Source organism: Bacillus rossius, chromosome 17, assembly GCF_032445375.1.
Source record: "Bacillus rossius redtenbacheri isolate Brsri chromosome 17, Brsri_v3, whole genome shotgun sequence".
Taxonomy (NCBI): domain Eukaryota; kingdom Metazoa; phylum Arthropoda; class Insecta; order Phasmatodea; family Bacillidae; genus Bacillus; species Bacillus rossius.
The window spans coordinates 26,095,272-26,119,592 of record NC_086344.1 but is presented as its reverse complement, the minus strand read 5'-3'; the positions used below and the strand labels follow the sequence as shown (position 1 = coordinate 26,119,592).

General features: G+C 36.5%; 2 protein-coding genes across 2 annotated transcripts in view; one reads left to right on the top strand and one right to left on the bottom strand.

Annotated features, from left to right (window-relative positions):
• LOC134540852 (histone-lysine N-methyltransferase NSD2) overlaps nt 1-24,321 on the bottom strand; it is a 95,876-nt gene that overhangs the window by 15,770 nt on the left and 55,785 nt on the right. The window contains exons 10-16 of the mRNA XM_063383849.1: nt 23,058-23,214; nt 19,653-19,803; nt 14,647-14,781; nt 10,866-11,011; nt 8,473-8,624; nt 6,958-7,114; nt 420-630 (exon numbers count right to left, since the gene is read on the bottom strand). Coding sequence (XP_063239919.1) covers nt 420-630; nt 6,958-7,114; nt 8,473-8,624; nt 10,866-11,011; nt 14,647-14,781; nt 19,653-19,803; nt 23,058-23,214 — 1,109 coding nt within the window. The remainder of the gene's footprint in view (nt 1-419; nt 631-6,957; nt 7,115-8,472; nt 8,625-10,865; nt 11,012-14,646; nt 14,782-19,652; nt 19,804-23,057; nt 23,215-24,321) is intronic.
• LOC134540853 (DNA repair protein RAD51 homolog 3-like) overlaps nt 1-24,321 on the top strand; it is a 99,356-nt gene that overhangs the window by 56,530 nt on the left and 18,505 nt on the right. The window contains exon 9 of the transcript XR_010076523.1: nt 19,749-19,901. The gene's annotated coding sequence lies outside the window, so the exon portion shown is untranslated. The remainder of the gene's footprint in view (nt 1-19,748; nt 19,902-24,321) is intronic.

Genomic DNA, 24,321 nt, shown 5'->3' with positions numbered 1-24,321 from the left:
ACACCTGGCTCTCTGAATTCATAAACACATAACCAAAGGAATACAGAATTTTGTGTGTGTGTGTGTGTGTGTGTGTGTGTTGGAGAATTACATAATTATATTTTAATGTTTTTCTATTTAAAACCATATTTAATAAGTTTTAGGTTAGTTTTTCATTACATTTTAATATATATGTATATTTTTAATACATTCATTTCATACGGTTTATGTTAGTATTTTAAATTGGATGTTAAATTGGTATATGATTCATCAGTAACTGCTGTAATGTTGTATTTTGTGATTTTCAGGTATGATTCCTAGCTATAACTTATTATATGTAGTTTATGTCTCATGGGTTTAGTGTAAGAGAAGGTGTACAAGCCTTAACCGTGCCAAACAAAAGACAAATAAATAAATAGAAAGAGGAGGAGGGGGGCTACCTTGCTGGCCTTGGAGCCGATGAAGCCGCTGCAGTTGGGCGCGCCGCACATGCACTGCTTCTTGTCCGTGCTGGCGCACTGCAGGTTGTAGTTGAAGGTGACCTCCGTGTTGGCCGGGATGTCCTCCAGCGCAAACAGCCCCACGCGGGTGTCCCCGTTCACCGTCCACTTCTGGGTCTCGCAGTTGGGGCGGCACGAGTGGTTCATGAACCTGCGGGCCCGCCACGCATCACAGTAAGCTAATTGTGATCCCCCACGTGGCAAAAAAACCTCTGCCGATGGCCGATTCGAGACGACAAGAGCTCTTTTCCGCTGGTTTCCACGTTCACCTGACATACCGTGTTTTCTCGCATAATCGTCGCACATTTTATTCTAAAATGAAGTTTGAAAAGTATGGTTGCAACGATTATGCGGAAAAAAAAATTTTGTTAGGTAAAATTATTCATAAAAACAAAACCCGTTCATAGAAAGTACATTTACAGTAGAATCCCGCCGATGCGACCCCCCTCTGATGCGTCCATTCCGTTTATACAACCTTTTTTTGAGAAACCGTGAAAAATTTAAGCAGAGAAAGTCTAATATTTGAGTAAAATCGGCTGAAAAACAAGTCTGTTACACTTTGTTGGGCGCTATGTGTTCACGTTTATCTTGGCGGGAGATGTACTGTAAGAAGGCAGGCATACAAAAGACGGCTAAAAATAGATACCACCCCTCTAGACTGTCCACGCGGCAGTGTCTAGCCGAGCTCGGCGCTTCCACTATCGCACGAAAAGCCGTCTCAGCTGTCATGTTATCTTACCCGCCCGGCGGCTTGACGTCATACGTGACGTGACGCTTGCCTCTCCCATCCCTTGCTAATTCTTCAAGGCTCATCCCTCCCAGAGCCACAAACCATGTAAAAACAACCCCCCCCCCCCCCCCCCTCCTTTTCCAACTAACATTTCAACACATTCCCTCCCTTATTTCAACCTTCTGCGTGAGAAACTGTCAGCGTGTTTTTTTCTTTTCTTTTTTTTTTACGCTGCGAAGGGACGTGGAAAAGATAATTGCTTGAGCTGTCAAAATAAACATCACTGACAGCAGGGCGGGAGCGCATCCTGTCGGTCGGTCGCTGTGATTATCTACTCCAAAAACATGTCACAGCATTTCAGGATAGCATTGTTCTTATATCTTTCGTTTATAGCCGAATGTTTTCTACCTGATCCACACAAGATCCTTCGCCACGTTTTGAATGAAAATAACAACCAGCCGGCTAGCATAGCCAAACTCGCGTGACGCGAAATCATTTTTTTTTTGGTGGGGGGGGGGGGGGGGGGGGAAATTGGCCCGAATTCTCTGTTGCGACCATTCCGTTTATAAGTCCGTTTATCCGGGAACCGTGAGAGGTTGCATCAGCGGGATTCTACTGTATTTAAAAAAAAAAAGGTGGAGTATACAAGAGCACGCCAAACAATTTGTATTAATAATTCATTAAACAAAAACCTTTCTTTAACTTTAAATAGAATAACCAAAACTCTAACGCCACTTGAATCTGACGTGAACTAACGTGTCGAAGTACACACTTGCCACGAAAGAATGCGGGCCATCAAATGTAGTTAACTCGGCACCTGACAGAGAGCGCGCGTTGTATGCAATCGGCGAGATATCGATATTCGACTACGTGCGCGCGCTCTATGCGGGAAGCAACATAACCAACCATGAATGATGCGCTGGGCCGCTGGCTACATTTTTATAAGCGGTACACCGCGGGGACGCAGAAGATCATATAAAGGAAATGTTTAAAAATGTCTTTAAAATAAAATTTACACGTCAGACAACTTCGTATTTCCATTAATAAAATAAGTAAGTGGTAATGACCAAATAAATATTAGATTTATACTTTAAAATACATTGATTTATACGGAAAATATACCTTAGCAAAGCAAAGCCATCTACTAGTGGAACCAAAAACATCAGCGAGTTTACGCGAGAATTTTTTTTATCCCAATTTTGACGGCCTAAAATATTGGTGCGCGATTATGCAAGTGTGACGATTATGCGATAAAAGAGGGTAACACATTGTGCTTTTTTCCTTTCGAGCTTTATAAAAGATACGTGTCTATATTCCGCCGCTACCTAATGATTTGTAAGAATTGAGACAGAATTGAAGAAGCTATTGCTTCCATTACTCCAGACTTGTAAGCCAAAGTGTGGGAAGAATTGGACTTTAGGTTGGATGTGTGCTGTATAACTAATGGTTAGAGCCAAGATTATATAGTTTTATTTTGAACCTGATTTCGTCATTTAAAATCACACATTTCGTCGTTATTTCGTCTTTTAAAAAAATATGACTTTTTTAAGCTATTCGTGGTACTTACACAATATATTTCATGATTGTGACATAAAAAATAGCAGTTGGGCCTATTGCGTTGTTTAGAATCACATGTAATCAACATTTTAATGTTATGGTTATGGTTAAACATTTTCTCCTAAAAAGTACCATACATTCTCAGGAACCTTCAAAAAAATCTGATATTTTGGCAAAAAAAAAATAATTGGGGAAAAAATTGTAAAACTCACAATAAAAGCTTATAAAAAGCCATTATTTAACACGCAGCACATATTTTGTGTGGGTTTATAATAATCGTACTAATGTTCGTATAAGAAGAGAAAAAAAAATTGGACATTCTGCTTAAAAATACGGCAGCAGTAGCTTGTGCAACGTAAGTGGGAGCGCGGGAATATCGTCTAGACAGGCTGGCGGCAGCACAGGCGGCGGATGCATGACGTCAGGGGGGACACTTCATAGTGTATAGCAAACACATTTTTCTAGTTGCTATACAGCTTTATCGAACATCTGAGCACAAAAATTATAATCAAAATACCACGTTGATTAAATAATTATTACATTTGTTTTAACATTTTATCAAATTTATGGCATAAATTGATATTGTTGAAATGAAAATAATATATTTACGTAAAAGAAAATAAACGAGTTTTCGTTGGCACGTTGAACCACTTGTTTATCCAACACCATAATTAATGGCGTCGGCGTTGAATTAAGTGATATTAGGTTAATAAAAAATTTCTAAGGAAATTTTGTTTCAATCATGTTGAAATAGTAATCTCGTTAAATAATATCAATGATTTCATGAACTGCTTTATAAATCACTGTTATGAAACATGCCTGATTCGGCTACGTGTTGTGTTAACTACTGCTACAACAAGAGAAGAGATAATAATAATTAACTTTACTTTAAGTTTCCGCTTGACGAAACTAGGTACATATGTGTAAATTATTAAAACGAAACAAAATAAAAGTTTTGTGTAATTAAAATAGTGATGAGCATTTTGTTTTCATGCCCTACAGAATTTCCTCTTTTTAGGTAGTGTGTAGTCGCACATTGAGGACAAGCACACAATACATAAATACTTAGGTACTGTTCTAAATGTCAATGAGTCTCAAATTCTGCTCAAACTTGCTGCTTATGTACTTTAATTAGTCTAAATGTTTTGTATGAATTTTATTTTTAGGTCGAGAGGGAGGTGTGGGTAAAAATTTTGTATTGCGTATCCAAGTCTATCCCTTGATACTAATAAATGGCATGATCCTGAATACATTGATCCTGTGGTAATGATGCTTGCTGTTTTAACATTAATTAAAACAGCAAGCATCATGTGCCACCGGATAAATCATACATGATCATGCCAACAGGATCAAGGAATAAACTTGGATACGTGATACGGAACAATTACCGAGGTGAGGGTTGCGAAAAAATGAAGTGTCTTAAATTTTTATGTTGAAAACAAGGTTTTTTTTTCTTAATTTATTGCTACACACGTGTCTTCAAGAAGTGAAGATACGATAAAGATTTGTACTTTCACCTAATCCATAAAGAATTAGATGCCATTGGTAACAGCTTCATTTCAGTTTTTGTGGAAAAATTGTACATCATAGGCAGTTAAATTTGCCAGAAATACACATTGTCTGTGTTACTGATTATATACTTCTGCACGTTTTTTTATGCATTTTGTTTGCGATTTGTAATGCAATTCGGTAGGTACCTACGAAAATCCTAACCTTAACTTCAATCAACGTGATTCTACTAGAACAGAAATTATTTCTTGGACATAAAAAAAGGCAGCAATTTATTATAATCCGAAAATATGTTACATGTTATGCATTTTAACAAATGTTATGCTACGTAAAGAAAACATTTTTAACCGAAATGAGGTTAAGTCAAACACTGTCCCGAAGGTAAGAAATTTACTTATTGTTTTAAAAATATTGCTCTCCTAAATCATTATATGTTACGTTTACCGATATTTAGTTAAATGATTTGCTTATAAGGAAAAAAAAAAATAAAATCAATATTTTTATAAATATTAATGCATGCACGAAACAAGTCACAAGCTTGCCAACATTCAGTTGAAGCTGCAAATTTCCCTACTATTCAAATTAGTGTTTTAAGCATATTAACTGCAAATTGTACTTTCTAGGATCAATGTTGTATTTAAATTAAAATTTACTTATAATTTGAAACGTAAGTCTTACTCCAGAAGGTACTTTATCTCGGTTTTAAGCTATTGCAACTTCGTTTTAATGTTTGTCAAGTTTGCGTTTTTGTATAGCAACTAGCGCATTTCTGAATAAAAAAAACGTAGAACTGCAATAGCATTGAGTGTCCACTCTGTACTAGTACTTTATTTACTCTATGCATGACGTCATACGGCTTACCTCTCCTTCCCTTGTCAAGACTTCAAGGTTCATCCCTCCCAGGCAAACAAACAATCCTGTCTCTCTCCCCCTCCTCACCACGAACGTCCTTTGGCATGTGAAACTGTTAACATCCTTCCTCCCCTTCTCCAAACTGCGTGCGACGAAAGCCAGGTTTGTATAGTCCATTTCTGGTAAAATGAAAAAATTTTAAGGGCTCCCGCGACAGCCATTAACCGTTAATTATTTTGATACAATTTGTTAGTTACACATTATTTCTGCTGGAAAATCACTGAACAAAATTTCTTTAATGGAAAAATTTAGCAGGGCCGTAAAAGTATTCATTTTTACCGCTAATTAACTATACTCGCCCTTCCTGCCGGAAAACATTCTCGGCGCGTGACGCATGGCAACTACGGTCGTGTGCCGCGCACAGCCACGAAAATACCTACGCGATTTCCAAACTACACTAGATATCCGACTGGAGTCTGTTTACGAAAAGCATTTAAGAATTTGTTAATGCCTAACTGGTTCTATTGAGATAAAATGGCTAAAAGGCATGTTTTCGAAGTTTTAGGTGTAAAAAACCTGTTACAAATTTATTGAAAGTATCAGAGGGAAATGCATTACACCTTTATCTTTATTTTTCCGCCATATAATGTTACGGTCACCCCTCAAATTTCACAGTTATCTGACGGGAACGAGATGACTGCACGCCAGTTCAGAGCCTTGCACTTAGAGGTTTTACCGCGCTAGAACTACCATTGAGCGTCGCTCTTATCATCCCGCTTCACTAACACACACGCTGACCAGACGGCGCCCTAAAGCTGATTAGAGGAAGCATGTAGAAATGCAAGGCAGGACATTCTTCCAGCATATCAACCAGGACCCAGGCAAGTCTTGACTATCAAGCTTTTCACTTTAAATTATAAGAGACTTGTATTGTGTAATTTCGGTGTTACTTAGCGGTTTTTCTTAAAAATCGCTTTTTTCGCATTTTTCATATCAATTCGTGGAAAATTTCGCGATTTCGCGATTCACCATATAATCGTGGCCCTACTAATGGTGCATATATTGAACATTTGTAAAAAAAACTAGGTTAGTTTACCTTCAATTTGATGTATGATTTGTTATAACTAGTCTTCATTAAACTGTTATAATATATAATTGAAACTGGGACATCATTTTATGGACATGCTGTTTTTCAAGTCATTTCTGAATGTGGAAGGAAATGGAGAAAAACTTGTAAAGTAACATCAAACACCACATCAGTCCAGGTGTCAAGAAATAAAATACTTCATTAATCCCAAATATTAGGTTTTCAGATACTACATTAACTAATAAATGTGAGGAATGTTCTGTTAAATTTCAGATTCATTTAATGATTTGAGTTGCAATTCGGCACTATGCAACGATTACTTGCATTCTGAATTTTTTTTTGGGAGTATTAACCATTTTGGTTTTATTTTGAATTTATCACAATTTGACACAAATCCCTGTTATGAAGTTTCTAAAGGAACTTGAAAATTTAGACTTATTAACAAGAAAATTGGATTAAAAAGGTAAAATTATTTATTGCATGAACCAGAATTTTTTTTTTTTAGTGAGATATTCTTAATATGGTTTTACTGTAATAGGTAATAGGAAGAGAAATATTAAGAGGGAAGAAAATTTTGGCCTTTCCAAATGGAGACCAGAAAGTATTTCATTTAAATTAGTCAAATATTTGTATTAGGTTTAAAAGCCCGGAATCCTACTCACCACTAACGGGGGCATTCAATAATGGCAATACTATTTAACCTGGCGCATTACAAACAATTCTAAAAATACAAAGTAACACACCTGGATACATTGCCTTTGGGCCCGGCATCTAGCATACGATCCTTGTCGATTGTGAGGAAATAGTAGTTCTCATCCTTCTCCAAGTGCTTCCTCTCCAAACGGCGCTTGTATTCCGTTTCGTCTATCATCTCACCAACATATTCTATGACAAAGTCACCTGTGAAACAAAATCACGAAACACATTAGCACTGGCAAGTGATGTGAGGTTGCTATTCTGAGTTGCACTCAATAACATACAATTCTATTCTATAATATTTCAAACAAAATTTCATTTAAGAGAATTTACTCAATACTCTTTTCACCGAACATTTTTTTGTGACTGAATAGGTTAGGGGTAGGGGTGTGCGAATATTCGAAACAAGAATTTATAATATGCCAAATTTTGACTGTAATTATTCAGATTTATACCTAGAACTTTGTACATACCAGGGTTGGAAAAAAAAACTAGAATGTTATGTTTTGTTAATTAGTCAAAACCATAATGTGTATTTTATGCTATGCACAAATTTTATTTACCGAAAATCCGTATAATATATATATAATTATATTAAGGTCCTGATTTATTACTTAAAAGTACTGAACTTCGCGAGACTTGCACTGTGACAGTTAACTAAAAGGATTAAGGTAGTTTTATGATCTGTTAAAGAAATTTACCGGTAATTGGATCTGGTTTGGTTTTAATCCCTATCAGATCACCCATCACTATTTAACTGAATATATGACATTCATTAAAACAGCAAAATCTCTAATTCAGCATAGCAGTGGTCTCAAACATGCTAAATGAAAGAAATATTACTGTATAATATACAATTTAAAAAAAAAAAACACTTTATTGGGCTTTGACTTTAAAAAAATACAAGTTCTAAGAGATGTCATTGCATGGAACTACTTCTCCTGAACTGCTGCAAACTTAAATCGACATACATAACGCAGTGATAGTACCAAAATGTGTTGCTAAGAGGTTAGCAGAGGTGTATTAGTATTTCAAAAATATTCTATATTTCTGAATAAATTGGTATTCGATGTGACATTTCAAATTGCATATATCTATATATTTTTTTAATTATTTGTTACTATTCGATATCCTTACACCACATGGGATTCATTCAAAGAAAGAAAGAAAATAATAATAATATGTATGAGGCTACGATAATTTATTTAGAAAATTATATTTGTTTTTATGTAACATTATTCACACTTTGTGATAATTTAACAAATAGGTAATGAGTTATATGAAGGAAACTATTTTCAAACTTAAAATTTAACTTGTGCCAGATTTTTTTATTTATTTTCACTACATTACAAACCTCTTTGTTATGGTTTCATGTACATCCCTCTTTTTTTTATTTTACAGTATTTTCAATCAATTTCTTCTTTGGGGGGAAAAAAAAAAGCCACCACAAACACTATGTCGAAATTTGAATACAAAAATATTAGATATTTGAATTAAAGTATCCGCAGAAGCCTAGACAGTAAGTTTCAGTTGCGTGGAGACTGCGAGCTGCCAGCTAGTACCTTTCTTGATGTCGGCGAGCGTCTTGAGGCCCCAGCCGCGGCCGTCGGTCTTGTAGGGGACCAGGGGCGGGTACTCGCGCTTCTCGAAGCGCTGGTTCCTGCACTTGTCCCCGGCACGGCACACGGACGGGCTGCACTCCACCATCAGGATCCTGGGGTTCGAACACACCACCAGGCAGGATGTACACCAGTGACTGATTATTTCAGAACCTTTAAATAATATTTCCTCACAATTCCCATTCACATCGCGTCCAAAACAATTTTTTTTAGAAATAATTTCCACGAGTGGACTGTCTCCAACAATTTATATTAAATGTGTAACAAAACATTAAAATGAGGCATCAATACACTAAATTTAAGCTTACGAAAAGCTGCTGATGATTAGGTTTCATGACTTCCAACATCGTCATTTTTATTTGGTTACTATCATCAACTTCGTGCCCTGACAACAAAGTGACTCCAACATGGATTTTTGATACGTAACATCTCAGCTCTCTGTCTACTGAATTTGGTAGGAGCACTTGAGTGAATGGAACGGAAATGTGTAACCACGGTGCTGCCATCTCTGGTGGATGGCGCAAACCGAAGTTCATAAAGCCAAAGGAAAACTATAGTACGAACTGTTGAACAAATTTTATCAAGATGGCCCGTATTTTATTAAAATTTCTTGTTGAAAATCATATTCAAAGCTGGGTTTGGTATTTTTTCAAATCTTTTCGCTTTTATTGGAGCCATTCCATAGTTCAAAATTTCGATCTGCTAATCAAATGATTCATTAGTCAATATTTTAGCTGCTCTGGCAGCAAATTCTAGCAGCCAATGCAAAAACTACATGTGAGACTGCTTAGATATTTATCTAAGGTAGGAGACAGTTAGCAGATGCAACAGTTATCTGCAGTGTATTGTTTTCACTATCAGTAATCAGAGAATGCTAATAGCACACAACTCAAGAGAAATGACTATGTTCCAAGGGGCAGGACTGTGGTTTCCCAAGCAATGCCTCAAGATAATGCATTAAAATAAAGTTGTATATTGTGTGTGTGTGTGTGTGTATATGTATATATATATATATATATATATATATATATATATATATCTTTTTTACATAAATAAACTGTGGAATACTATGCACTGTTAAAAGAAGTTTTAAACTAACATACCAAATCCTTTGAATATGGCATCGTCATGCATGTTTGAAAATGTTCGTTTCATTGTCAAAAGAGTTTTTAAATACATGACCTAAAGTTATCATTATGACCAAATTAAAAAAATATTAGAGAAAGTGCAGTTTGTTTTAGAATATTACGAAGGGGACGGTTATCCAAAATGTTTGTATTGTTCACAGAAACTAAAAACACCAATAGGTTAGTACGTACACTTTAATTTAACCTGAAATTATAATTTATTTATGTTAATTCCATCAGTAATATTTATATTTAAGAAATTTTACGACCTATTCAAATAAAAATTAGCTCATTCGGCCCACATAAAATATAATGAATTTGTTGTCTTTTTACAAGCCTGTGCTATGGGCAAGATTAGTTACAACAGAATTTACTTTTATTGTGTTTTCCTATACAAAAATTAGGCCTAAGAGTGTGTTTTAATTATTTCAGTACATATTTATCAATCTTTCTTTTTATTGTGTTTGGCATTAATTTTTTCTTGGACTCCTGAGAAGATTTAACTGAATTTTTGCATTCTCTATTTAAAAAAATATTCGTTATTCTTGAATAACTTGATATTCGATTCAAAATTTGATTCAAATGGAAAAAAAAATGTATTTGTATAAGCCTATTTATCGTACTTAACACTGATACACACTTAATTTCACACATCGTCCAGTATTCTGTTTTCGTTAAAAAAATTAATAACATGACGTTAAGTCCGTAGGTGGACTTCTAAGTCGGTGATGATCACGGGAAAGCTGTAATACTTGGCAGCATTGCTGTGCGTTAAAAAGGAAGTGTCAACCTATTTTAGCAGTTAATGTTGATAAACATATGTGGACTGTATCGAAAAATTTTTAACCGACGATGCCACATAAATTACACGATGGCAATCGCCCGCACCATTGCGACGTACCGCCTTCATGCCGAACCAAACGAAGACTTGTCTTTTGTTTCTCACTGCAGGGATGCCACTCTCACGGTTTATGGACGCCAACACTTGCAGTGTTCCAACATGGTGCCAACTGTAGAAAGTTGTGGCGCGGGGTGATTTAAAATGTGTCTATCACTTGGCCCGGTACAAGAGCCACAAAGTTAACTTCACAACACAGTTCTATGTACAAGAGTTCACACTAAGCACCAAACATTAGCATTTCACGGTTAAGGGTGCCATGACCCAAAGATGCTGGGCCGGGCTGAAGAGGGGGAAGGCGGAAGGCCCACCTGTTGAGGCAGTCGCTGTCCGGACCGCAGGGACTTTCCTTGTCAGGGTCGCAGTAGCACGGCACGAGGCTGGACGGGTCGCACTCCATCACACGCACGCCGCCCACGGGCTTGTTGCTCTTGATCTTCACGTACTGGGGCGGCTTCTGCAAACCCCGAGCATCGCAAAGATCACACCGTGACTACTTGCCCCCTCCATACAAGGTGCACCTACAATTTTAGCCATTAAAAACTCAACATTTTCACCATAAAGATTATCCTCGAACATGGGGTGCACCGCAGTAGAGTCCCATAGATGCACATGAAGTTTGTGTTTTCCACGTCTCAGATTATCGGCATGATTGCTTTCATCGAGTTTTGAACGCTAACAATGCTGACTAATAAAATTTTGTTAAAATTTTTTATTTTATTTCATGATTTAGTTTATTCTGTTTTGATGCAATTCACCATAAAAATCTTGTCTCCACAAATGGGTTGGATAATGTGATTCTAATTAGATCATCCTGTTTAACTCTGCTTCCAACTTCATAAAAAGGCCATTTGAATCAAAATATCAATCCCAGAAAAAAAGATACAAAACAATTTTAAGGCTCAAATTTACGATTTTCTTGTAGTAGTATAATTGTGTAAATATGTTAAGTGTATTAATTAAGTAGAATCCATCTATGCATAAAATAAAATTTAAAATTGTGCTATGTAGTATTCTAATAAAAAAAAAACTCAAACATATCCATATAATTAATCTTCTTAAAAAAATTTACAAATTTTAAATGTTCTTTTATTATCACTACAACAAAACAACAAGTTCATGTTATGATTTGAAAAAATGGTAATAGTCATAATAGATTGGAAGAAAAAGGGGGAGGAGGAGGAGGGGTAAAAACATATTTTGGACCTATTATTAACCCTCCCCTAACACCTGTACACAAAATATGCCATTTTTGTACCAAGTCATGTTCAGCTGTCTCTGGCACAAAATTTACAAGACGAGTGCCAAGTCTATTCGACATTGTTGCCATAAGGAAAATGAAAGGAATTTTCATTAAAATGTAAATTTCCTAGATGTGGGTCGTAACTACGCACCACGCCAGAGAGGTCAAGAATATCAAGCGCAGTAACATCGCTTGTTCATCGCTCACACAAGCGGGCGAGACGTGGAATGCTGTGAATAGATGAATACTTGAGAAGATTGGAGCGGAGGGCAGACGGCAGCCAGAAATACCTGCCTTGCACTTGCGATGTGATCTAAACCACTGCCCCAGTCTCCTCACAAGCACGAGGTGCGAACTGCTCGCATTTACTGACTGGCTGACGACGTAACATTTCCGCATGTTGCTTTTAGAATTTTTATGACACATTTACGTGCTCATTAATGTAAATTTTATTAAATATGTTCAAAAGCGCAGAATAGTTTGTTACCTTAAGTTCAGAACAGTACAAATATAAGAAGAAAATGAACACCCATTAACAAAGAGCAATCTCAAGAACTAAATATGAAAACTTACCAGGTAATATCCGAAAACAAAACATAAGTGGTAGATGATCATTTATTTATTAACATGCACAAAATAAAAAAAAATTAAATTCCTTACTTATTATAAAACCTGAAAAGGGGAAGGTTATTTTTCCTTAAAAGCATTGTTATTGTTTACAACATTCACAACAAAAAGAAAAGTTTATTTTATTTTATGTGGGCTTTTGTTTAATCAGAATTATAAAATAAATGAAATCATCATCTACTGCATATAAATAACTTCATAGAAATTATATTTCTTAATTGTCTTGTCTTTACTGCATTTAATACTTAACGTACCGAAAAATCATTATTTATCAACGTTAAGTGTAGTTATCAAAAGACAGCGATAGTGAACAATTCAACACTGGCTTCTTTCTGGTTAAGCAATATTTAAATCTAAATTTTTCGCCAAGGGTCGCCTTTGAATGTGAGTCACAGAAGGATATAAGTGAAGACTTTGTGCCGCGTCTCAGCTTATTGGTGCCAAAAAGACACTCCAGTATCCCTTCTTTTTTTATCGAGTCCTCTTCAGAATAGAGAAAAAAAGGCAGCAGGCTATCCTTCATTCCTCAGTTTCTTTTATAAAAACTGGCACGCATGTTACAGTTAGGGAGAAATTTGTGCCAGAAATTTTCGTGCAAGCTGAAGGAAAGTATAAAACAAAGATTAGAAGTGAAGCTTTCAAAGCACAACGATGGCTGCAGTTTTGTCATGAATTATTGCATTTGAAAGCTGAGAAATCTCCCACAAAAAAACAATAATGTTGGGTCACAGCTGCATTTTAAAAACCTGTCGAAATAGACACGTGGAGCTTACAAGTGTGAGGGAGGGATTTTTAACATTTCCCTTCCTCCGACTGAATGGCAGCCCAGCAAGTTTCGTCACTTGCTGGCGTCGGCTGGGCGACTCTCACGGCGGCGGGGCAGACAAACACAATGGTGCTTCTCATGCACTGCTCTGGTGTTTTAACTCATCAATTTATACTTACTTGTAACAAACTTATTAAAAAACCCACACAGTAGGTATTTTTATTAACACACATACTCAAAGATACACTGCAATTAATTTTATTTTTTACCTAAAGTTATAAATACGCTTGAGAATCACACTATTTTTTTTTTTTTTTTTTTTTTTTAACTAAAAATCAGCGTAAAATGTACTGCCTGTATGCGGGTAAATACAGTAGTTTATTAATTCGTATTCACATTCCAAAATTCAAATAATTGCACAGGTCTAGTATTTACATAAAGAGTTTTCATGGATGCATTGAAACATCGCACCCTGAGTACAAGACTATCGTAACTCAAAAAATTGAGTTTATGAGATATTTTTACCATAAGCAGGAAAATATCATTATCTAGGCACTGCAAGACTATCGCAATATTATATTTACTTTTATGGGACTTATGGCAAATAATGTAGTGTTGCACTCTGGAAAAAAATTATATAAGAATATGTGCAAGACTATGGCACCTTGAGTTTTGATAGTAAAGTACTGATCTTTGAGTTACGATAGTCTTTTACTCAGGTTGCGACATTTTAACAGCACTCTTACGGCAAGAACAAAGAATGCAAAACTGGTATGGACAGCCATCAGACAAGGGATCGTCCATTAATCACGTGAGGCTCGAAAGGGGGGAGGGGGGGGGGGGGTGTCGGGAAAATCACGAAATATCACAATGGGGGAGTGGGGGTGTAGAGAGATATCACGTGTATTTATTTTTTCGCGCGATTTCTACTAAACCGAAAAGCGACGCGTGACCTTGACTCGCCGTAGCCAGGCAACAATATCTATCCCCGCCCGCCGCAACATGAGCCGCCCGGCCTGGCTTGCCAGTCGCCAGTTTAAGACTGCGATTTTGGCGCCGAATGCATGCGTGAATCACATACAAGCCTTTCCTTTATTATATTTATGCCAGTGAGAATGAACCTGCAACACCTTAATGTGTGTCTGGACATTTTTATCACCGTGCTTAATTTTCCAGAATTAAATTATATTATACCTATATTTAAAGATAAATATTCTGAATTTTTGAAAAATATTTTGTACCAAAAAATAACTACATGTGATTTATTGGGGGGGGGGGGGGGGGGGGGGGGGGGGGGGGGGGGGGGGGGTGTTTATGACTGTGAAACCTCACCACAAATCACTAAGCGGGAGGGGGGTGTGTGTGTTAAAAATTTGCTAAATAAAAAAAACATCACGTGATTAATGGACGACCCCCAAGAGCCAAGAACTGAAGCGAGAAGACGGGCGGGACTCACCAGGGCCTGGCGGGGCTCCGCCTCGCGGGTGGCCTTGGCCAGGTTCAGCTCCCTGTGAGCGTCCTGCGCCTCCAGCACGGCGCGCTGGAAGACCGTGTCCACCGACGTCCTGCCCGTCTTCTTGTACGCCGAGTCCTGGGGGCACACACAAAATTTATGTGTGAAAGGTCAGCACGATCTTATCTTTCTCTCTTCGGCTGTTGTAAAAATGACAGTGAACTAATGGCTAGGCAGTGCCATATTTTTTTAAGCAGAGACACTAATTCGAAGGTGGCCCTTACCGTTAACGGATTATCCGTTTTTTTTATACAGAATTTCAATTATCCGGGCATTGGCGGGTTCCAATTAACACGAATAATGGGGAGTGTACTATTTTTATCCATCTGCTGCCAAGGCGCAGTAAGCCTCAGGAGATGTTACGTCACATGACCTTGGCCTTAACCCAGCTGCACGCCGGTGCCTGAGAAGCTTGACAAGACCTTCTGGGCTTATAATCGCTAGTCCGTGAAATTCAGTAATCCGTGATTATCTCGGGGTCCCGACCATCACGAATTAACGAGGTTCTACTGTATTTCGTATTCACAAATTAACTTACAATCGGGAATTATTGAAAGTTTGTTGGCGGCACTGGGGGAACGAAGGGCAATAAAATTATCATAGCTCTAATCGGCTCAGAAGATCTGCAAGATCGGCAGCAGATGATCGGCATCGGCATGATCGGCAAAATAGGTGATCGGCCCAGCTCTAAATAACAAGGACAAAACCACTGGCACAGGCATACCATACTGCATTCTAATAAAGTAATTAAGTCCAATTTTTTCATGGAAAAAAAAAAAAAAAACAGGTTTTTACATAGTTTCTTGAGTATTTTGTCACCTTAACAGTTTCCACTGCAAAATACCTGTACTCAAAAATATTAACTATTAACAAGAGATTTTTTTTTGAATCCAGAGCAAAGAAGTATGGCAGGAACAAACTGTATCATTACTGCTGTTCATACAATAAACAGACACAAAAAGTATTCACTATAGTACAGGAAAGCTTCACTATAAAGAACATGAAAGGACCAAAAAATAGTTGAGTTTGTTACACTGAAGTTCTTTATACTGAAACATAAGCATTGTTATAAATTAGTGTTGGGCCGATTCCTAAAATATACCGATTCCGATTCCATTTTCGATTCTTAAATTAAAGGGTCGATTCATTGAATCCGATTCCGATTCCGATTCCTTAATTTTTATCTGACAATGTTCAAAAGAGTAATATACTCAGAAAAAAAAGGTTGTTTATGATTTTAAAAATGTAATTGTGTTGTGTTTCATTTTCTGTGCATAAATTAACATTATATACAGCTTATATAATGTTAAAAAGTATGTTCATAGTTCATTACCATCAAGTTATGCTACCTTGAATTTCTAGCACAATTTGGCCTTTTAACCTTGCATATAGTTAGACAAAACACGTGTTCAAACACTGCCAATAATCAAAGATGTCTTATGACGTAAATTGTAAATAATGTTATAACTTAACCAACTTTAAATACCTTACATTATCAACTCAATTAATTAATTGAAAAAAAAAAAAAAAGAAAAAAAAAGAGGTTTGTACGGTTAGGTTAAGAATTTTATTTTCAAGCACAACTAAATAATGATCCAAATAAAATGACAATGTAACCTCGTTTATACATACCTATTTAAAGGGACCAGGGCGAAAAAAAATAATAAGAGGTAAATGTAAAAATAAAACTTTATTATCTCATTATGATGGAAATTACAAGAAACAAATATGCATCACACTAAAAAATAAAATGTCAGAGATGCTTACGTTTTAATATATTACCTAGAACTTAATTATCTCACTTGGTGAAAATAAATCCATCCAGTCTTGCAGTTCTTCACAACCGTAAAGAGAAAATAAATTTTGGTTCTTGAGTAAGAAAGTTCTGTGCATGTTTTAGCATCTCAAAATTTCCACATTTTATGGTGAGATTTTCTTACACAAAATATTTAAACTCTTCAAATAATCGCGTGTTAAAATTTAATTCATTTTAGAAATTTATCGGAAACAATTCTGTTAAATTAACACAACTACTTTCAAAAGATTGTTTATGTTTGGTAATAAAAATTTACGAACGTTTCAGCAGCAATGTTTGGAAATTCAGATTAGCCAACTGCCTTTCCAAAATATATCTAATGTAAAACGAGCATCGCTGAACACGCACAAGAACGCCGATGTACAGCAATTTGGTTATGTTGTTTTAAACTTTTTTTAATATGGTCGCAGTAATTCACTGTGAGTTTGGGTAAAATCTCATTAAAAAATTATTTAATTTTAATTATTTAAAGTTTAAAGTGCGGAGATGTGAAACAACTTAATTTTCACGTTCACGTCACCAAAGATTTGGTTAATGGCCGTATGGTTTACCATGGCAGGTAGCACAAACAAAAAATCAGGTTGTTTACAATGGCAAATGTAGTTGCCATGATCAAATAGTTAACGTTTACATTATTTTACTTGCCGTTTACATTTACATAATTTTCTTTAAACATTTATGGTTTTGTCTAATTATTTTTGAAGGTTTACTATTAAATGCAGTGCTGTTACAACGTAATTTCCGAAAAATGCTTTCGCTTAAAGCGGGAAAGTAGATACTGCATTTGTAGATTTGTACTGTTGGGAAAATAGCGGTGCAAGTAAATAAATACATTAATCACCGTAATTCGTAAATCAGTTCCGTAAAAAAAGATTGTATTATGTAGTTTAAAAATTATATTTGCATGCATTTTAATATTTTCTTACGTTGCGTAGGAGATGTATTTTGCAAACTTAAAAACAATGCAGGAATCGGTCATGGTCGATTCCAAAACCATTGTATTCTGAATCCCACGATTATACTGGAATCGGTGGAACCGACCGATTCCGGAATCGGAATCGACCCATCACTATTATAAATATGTATACCGATAAACACATGAAACACCTTAAGTGTACTAAGGTTCAGTATCTCAGTCATTAGTCTATAGCCGCTTGAAGAACCTGTTCACATACTCTCTGCTGATGCTTTGTCTATGGTCAGGAGACACATTGTAGGCAGAGCTGCCAACCTCAAATCACACCCATCAGTAATGACAATTATATGAAAAAAGTACGTGTAAATCATGCACGATAAATTTTTCCTGAGGAATTATGACACACACAAGATAAAACAAGGACAATAATATGCAAAAAAAAATGAAAAATGTAGGCCTATGTATATTAATACAATAAAAATTAATGAATTAAAAAAAAAAAACTATATTTGAACAATACAATCATCTGAATATGTCAGAAATTTCAATAACTTTACAGGAAATTTTCAACCTTCAATTCAAAGTATTCAAAGTTATACTTTTGAACAATTGTCTTTTTATTTGCTTCTTTTATCCTGGTCGGATAAGAACTGTCTTATAAACAAACAGAAGACAAATAAAAGAACTTGTAAAGAATAACTCTGCATTCTTTACTTTCGTTTCTTCAGATGTAGCGAAAAAACTACGATATGGAATTATTACTCGTAATGACTATAAAATGTTCCGCATGTTTCTTTAATTCAATGTGCCCTCTACAGTCATCCCTTCCCCCGTATTAAAATGCGGGGGGTCCGGGGGTCATCCCCTGGGAAAATTTTGGATTTTAAGGTGTAAAATAGTTAGAGGCACTGGAAAATCGTAAAAACGATATAGGCGCGAATAAAAGCGACAAAATGGTTTACCGACGAATAAACGCTACAATCCTGTTTTTAGAAGTAATTATTAAAATTTCAAGTAATATTAAAATTTCCAGTAAATTTTAGGTTTACCTAATATTTTTAAACAAACCATTTCTTATTATTAACGGCCTAACCTCATACAATAAAGAACATTCTTTATTTTATGCATCTTCTTACCGTGTTTGAAGATTACCTAATAAACGGTGACGATGGCGAGCCATGTAAACAATCAACACGATCTATGAATCTTGTAAATAACACGAAACCCAACTTAAATACGCATAGGCTCGCAAGGAAACTTGGTTAACGGCAAACGTAACGTACGACCCAAACAAATGTAAACGATTAAAAAAAAGACCTTTATTTACGCGCATGAGAAAGTGAAAACATTGAAGCGGCCATGTTTGCCAACGTGTGCGTGCGTGATATTAACACAAGCAATCAAATTATTTACTGTTCAATAACAACAACTAAAATATAAAAATGCATTATTTAAGTTTACAACACACACAGCTTATATTTGGCAACTACAAAAATATTTTTACGAAAATCTACTTCAGTCAAAATCGTTAGCACTTTAACGGGGGGAAAAAAAAAGATGGCAACAATGTAGAACTATGCTTTTTTCGCTCATTTGTTGAACGTACCTAGCGTTTTCCTAATTTCCTAACCCGAAAAACAAACGGTAATCTGTGAAACTAAAATATTGCGCTGCTATTCACAATAAAATTAATGTTATTAAAGTCGGTTTTCTGTATCGCGTTCGCGTGCAATGCAGTTAGAACTATACTTATTTTTTTTTTTTTTTACCATTATGAGACAAACAAAATGTGTTACAGTGCATTCACGTGCAGAGAATACAAGTCGCACCATTTCTATGTTAGTGACACTAACATACTTATGTGCAAAGCTTGCAACATCCGCTTAAACTGGGAGAAGCATTAAAATTAAAGCGATATAAATGCTATATGGCAAAATATAAATGCTACGAACAGCCATTATAAACGCTATTTTCCAGTGCCTCTAAAAATAGTGCTATTTTAGCAGTTTTCGGTACTTAAATTTAAATATTGTAATGGATAAAAATTTTGATAATTTTAATATGAAATTTGTTTGAGTGATGAATAAGAGATTAATTACAGATTTGGTGCTAAGGGGCAGGGGGGGGGGGGGGGTTGAACCCCTAATACCCCCCCCCCCCCCCTGGCTCCGCAACATGCCCGCAGATACCCCGACGGTGGGAGGCGCCGGGACTCACCCCCTCCTGGTAGAGGAACACCCGGCTCCGGTTGACCCAGTTGTAGTCGTGCGAGCCGAAGAAGCGCACCACGAACTCCCCCTCGCTGTGCTGCAGGTTGTCGATGTTCTCCGGCACCTGGTCCGGGAACACGATCTGCGCCGGCCACCACCTGCGCACGGCACACGGCGCGGTCGGTCTCTACACCTGCCTCCCAGTCCCACGACACGTCTCCGCGGGTGTTCACAAGACCATCTCTACCCACAGAAGGTAAACCCCTGATGCATCTGATTAAAAAAAAACCACACACACACACACTCTTGCTCTCTCTTGCTCTCTCTCGCTCTTTCTCTCTCTCTCGCACTCTCTATCCGCTCTCTCTCTCTCTCTCTCTCTCACTCTCTATCCGCTCTCTCTCTCTCTCTCTCTCTCGCACTTCTATCCGCTCTCTCGAACTTCTATCCGCTCTCTCGCACTCTCTCTCTCTCTTACGCTCACTCTCTCTCTCTCTCTCTCTCTCTCTCTCTCAATCACTCTCTCTGTCTGTCTGTAAGGGTTGCCCTCGAATAATGGTCGTACCATATCTCAGTCTTCACTAAAGTTCCACGGATACAAGTGGAGAGTCTTTGTGTTGTGCGTCTCAGCTTACTACGGGTGGGTGTGCGACGACCCACTCCCCTCCCCCTCCACTTAAATATTAACCCTTCCAGTTCCCGCACTACCTAACAGAAAGACAAAGGATAAGCTATTTTTTTTATACCCTTGCTTCCCGGAAGTTTATTTTAATTTTATTAGGAATAATTGTAAATTAGAATCTGAATTGAACCTGGAATCAAGGAACATTGTGTAATCAAAATTGGATAAGAATAAATGTGGAATCAAAGAATAAATGTGGAATCAAACTGTCCTTACTATGAAAGTTTGATTTCAAAGATAAGATCTTAAAAAATATGTTCTTTTTTTTCCTTTGCTTTGCTTTGCTTTGTTGTATAGTGTGCATTTTGATATTATATAGTGTGCCTGGTTTTTGGTGGCAAGCTACTCTTTAGCGGTTCCTTCTATAAAAACTAGCACTCACGTTACCTGCAAACTTAAGCGGGGCTGGAGGAATACATAAGGTGCACTTTTAAACACCAACGATGGCTGCAGTTTTTTTATCACGGAGTGTTCAGATGCAAGCATGGGGAAATCTCTCGCGAAAACAACAATGTTTGGGGAGAGTTGTGCCATGCATCCACCTGTCGAGGTAGACACGTTGCCAGTACACGGGGCATTACAACAATGAGAGGGAGGGAGAACAGTCTACCCTGCCACGTGGCCTGACTTCCCTGAATTTTCCTACGCTTTCCAGACACTATGGACACGTTAAGTTTGTGGCCAAGTTTCTTATTATATCGTATTTTCAAATTTGCTTGTTAACAAGGTTAGATGTAACATATCTATGGGGAGAACTGAAAGACTCGCTCATATAGTTTGTTTTTTTTTGGCACAAATTTTTCTCAGAGAAGCTTATTTATTACAAATGATATTTTGTAAAAATTTAAAATGAGTAATTTATCATACCTCCACTTTTTTTATACATAAAAAAAATTGGTTGTCTGTAAAGTCGGTTTGCGGACGATAGTTTAACGTGACGTCATAACAAAATATTGATGAGATGATTGCATACTTTTATGAATAAAATTGAATCATTTTTATTGAATTATCACTATTTTGTATGGATACAAAGAAGGAGTGAAATTAAATATACAATTTAACTGATGAATTTACTTTTATTTGCACTCATTAATTCAAATACGTTTATTACTTTAACGAAGAGATTATTTTAACTATAACTTTTATACATGTTTGCTATTTAACTTCTTCCAATCTGTGTTATTCTGTTAAGGATAGGACGATGATAGGAAAAGTAGGAAAAGAATGGGAGTGTTTCCAGTTTAATGTGCCTCGAAAAAGTCAAATCGATGGTTGTTCCCATCGAGTGGAAGAGAGATAGATGCGGCGCAAGCGTAAAATGAGCGTAACGGGACACAGCGTAACGTGACAATGTGTGTAACGGGACACTTTTCCGTGTGTGCAGCCGGCGTTCGTCGATTTATTAGACGTCACGTCAAAAAATTAAAAAAAAAACCTTCATTTAAAGTTAAACTGTCCTAATTAGTGGTGCACCGATGCGGATACCGATGAATCGTAATCAGCGATTATGGGTACTTACCGATTAATCGTAATCGGCGATTATCTTAACGATTACTTTGCCGATTATCTACGTCCCGGCGTAATTAAGTAGGTTTTTACCGTGTAATATTTTGTCACACATTTTAGGACGAAATACGGTAATATTTGTATATATTACAAAATTCATCTAACTCCGTCATATCAAGATTAGAGATATTTCGTTAAGTTTAATAAATCTCATTGCCTCGAACAATAAAAAATGCAATTTTCCCACACGTTTATTTACGTTTCGTCTTTTGTTCTGTCTTTTGTTTAGTGGCCTTGTACATTACCTATAGCCAGAGATGTAAAATAGATGGCACGCAATCAAAATACCACAAGCAGTTGCAGTGCATTCTATGAGAATCGATCTTTTCGAGTCGATAGTAGCGGTTCATAATCGTGGTCCCGATACCTTTCAGAGTTTATCACTGCGTTTTACAAACTCGTTATGGTCGTCTTCTTTGTCTTCGTCGTCTTTGGTAACATTATCCGTTGTTGTGTTATTTGTATGTGACGTGAAAAATGAAAAAGTATTTATAATTTTATACATTCAGTCAACATTAATAAAATCACATGTGCTACAATTGGTTTTGAGTCATTTTTATATAATAATAGTGAGATGGCGACTAGGGAGAAAAAAAGTGAAGTGTGGAAACATTTTTCTATAAACTCAAGTGAACAAAATATAGCAACATGTTTACATTGTTAAACGGTAATTTCTCGATGCAACCTTATGTGATAGTCAATAATAATGCTAGTTTTCCGCAACAAAAACTTACCCACTGTAAATTACAATTATTAGACTGTAGTTCAAGTTGTTTACAATAACAAATATAAATAGAAGTTAATTTAATTTACACTTTGCAATGACTTAATAGTGTATTTTATATATTTTTATACTGCTATTATAACTGTATTCTCGATTTTACCTAACTTTGTTATTAAATTCACATGGGAATAAAAAATTTTGTGTGCATTATTACACTTGAAAAAAATTGTTCATTATAATCGGTAACTGAATCGGTATCTGCCGATTATTGCTCTCATAATCGGTAATCGAATCGGTAATCGGTAAAGTCATATCGGTGCACCACTAGTCCTAATAATATCATCATCTAGTATTGCCTCTACTCATCAGATACTTTATGTTATGCTTGATTGTGCTCCTTGGCTGATAAGTGCACGCACGACACGGAAGGGCGCACTGACCTGTAGTTGCCGAGCTTGGCCCAGATGATCTCCCCGTACAGCGGGAACCTGCCTGTGCCACAGTCCTCGCAGATGTAGCCTCCCTCCGGGGGCGAGATGTTGAGGCACTCCGCGTGGAAGGAAGTGGGACACAGGTCACAGCAGATCAGGGACCCGCCTGCCACAAAGACCACACACACATGATGAACCAATTACAGGACTTCAATATCTTTAAAAAAAATTTCTTATGACTTTATTTTACTTTATAACATGGTTTTTAATTTTTTTTTTAAATAATAAATACAACACAAAAACAAATCTACCATTTGAAGGTACGTGCCAATTTTTTATGTCAAAAAAGCTAAAACTTTTTCAGTAATGTAATTAATTGAGGTGAGGTGTCAAAAAAAAACAACATGCAAGATAGCAAAAGGCTGCTCGATTTTAAGTTCCACGAAATCCAGCACATTAAGATTTATTTAAAGACATTTTTAGTTATTTTTGTTACTTTTTTTTTGTGACTTCCCGAGACACTTAAACAGCAAATTGTTGTATGCAGAGGGAACTAAATTGTCAACAGGCAAATATTAGACACAATATTTTGTGATAAATTTATATATGAATGTAACAGTTCAGGAGTTTAGATGTTACACATCACTGGCAAGTACCGAAAGACTCGATCTGAAATTTATAAATTTTTTTTTTTTAACTATTTTGCAAATTTCTAAAAGAAATAAAAAGAAAATACAGCATCTACCATTCATATAGCTGACCTAGTTCAATCAGAACCTTGCAAACACCATATTAACGTCTATAAATAAATAAATAAAAAAAACTGTAAACCACTGGGAAAAAATGCTTTCACAGTGAAAACGGACTGAAGCAAGAAATTTTTCCCCTTAAAATAATATCACTACAGAATTCCAAGGCTTTTCTGGGATTTCAGGAAAAAAGCTCCCGGTGTCCCCTGACCAAAAAAACACTTCTGCAAGACTAAATTTGGCAAATTCTACAGAGATTGAGAGTTGACAATGGAAGTGAGTTTGTTAATAACCAGTTCAAAGAATACCAGTGTTCACAAGGAATAGTGATGGAAACAACTTCACCATACTCGCCCGAACAAAACGGGCGAGCAGAGAGAGAGAAAACCGCACTGTTATGGAGAGTGCAAGGTCAATGCTCTACTCAAAAGATATCCCACAGTACTTATGGGCAGAAGCAGTTAATACTGCGGCGTATCTTCTAAACAGAGTACCGAATTCAGTAACACGAGACATAAACCCGT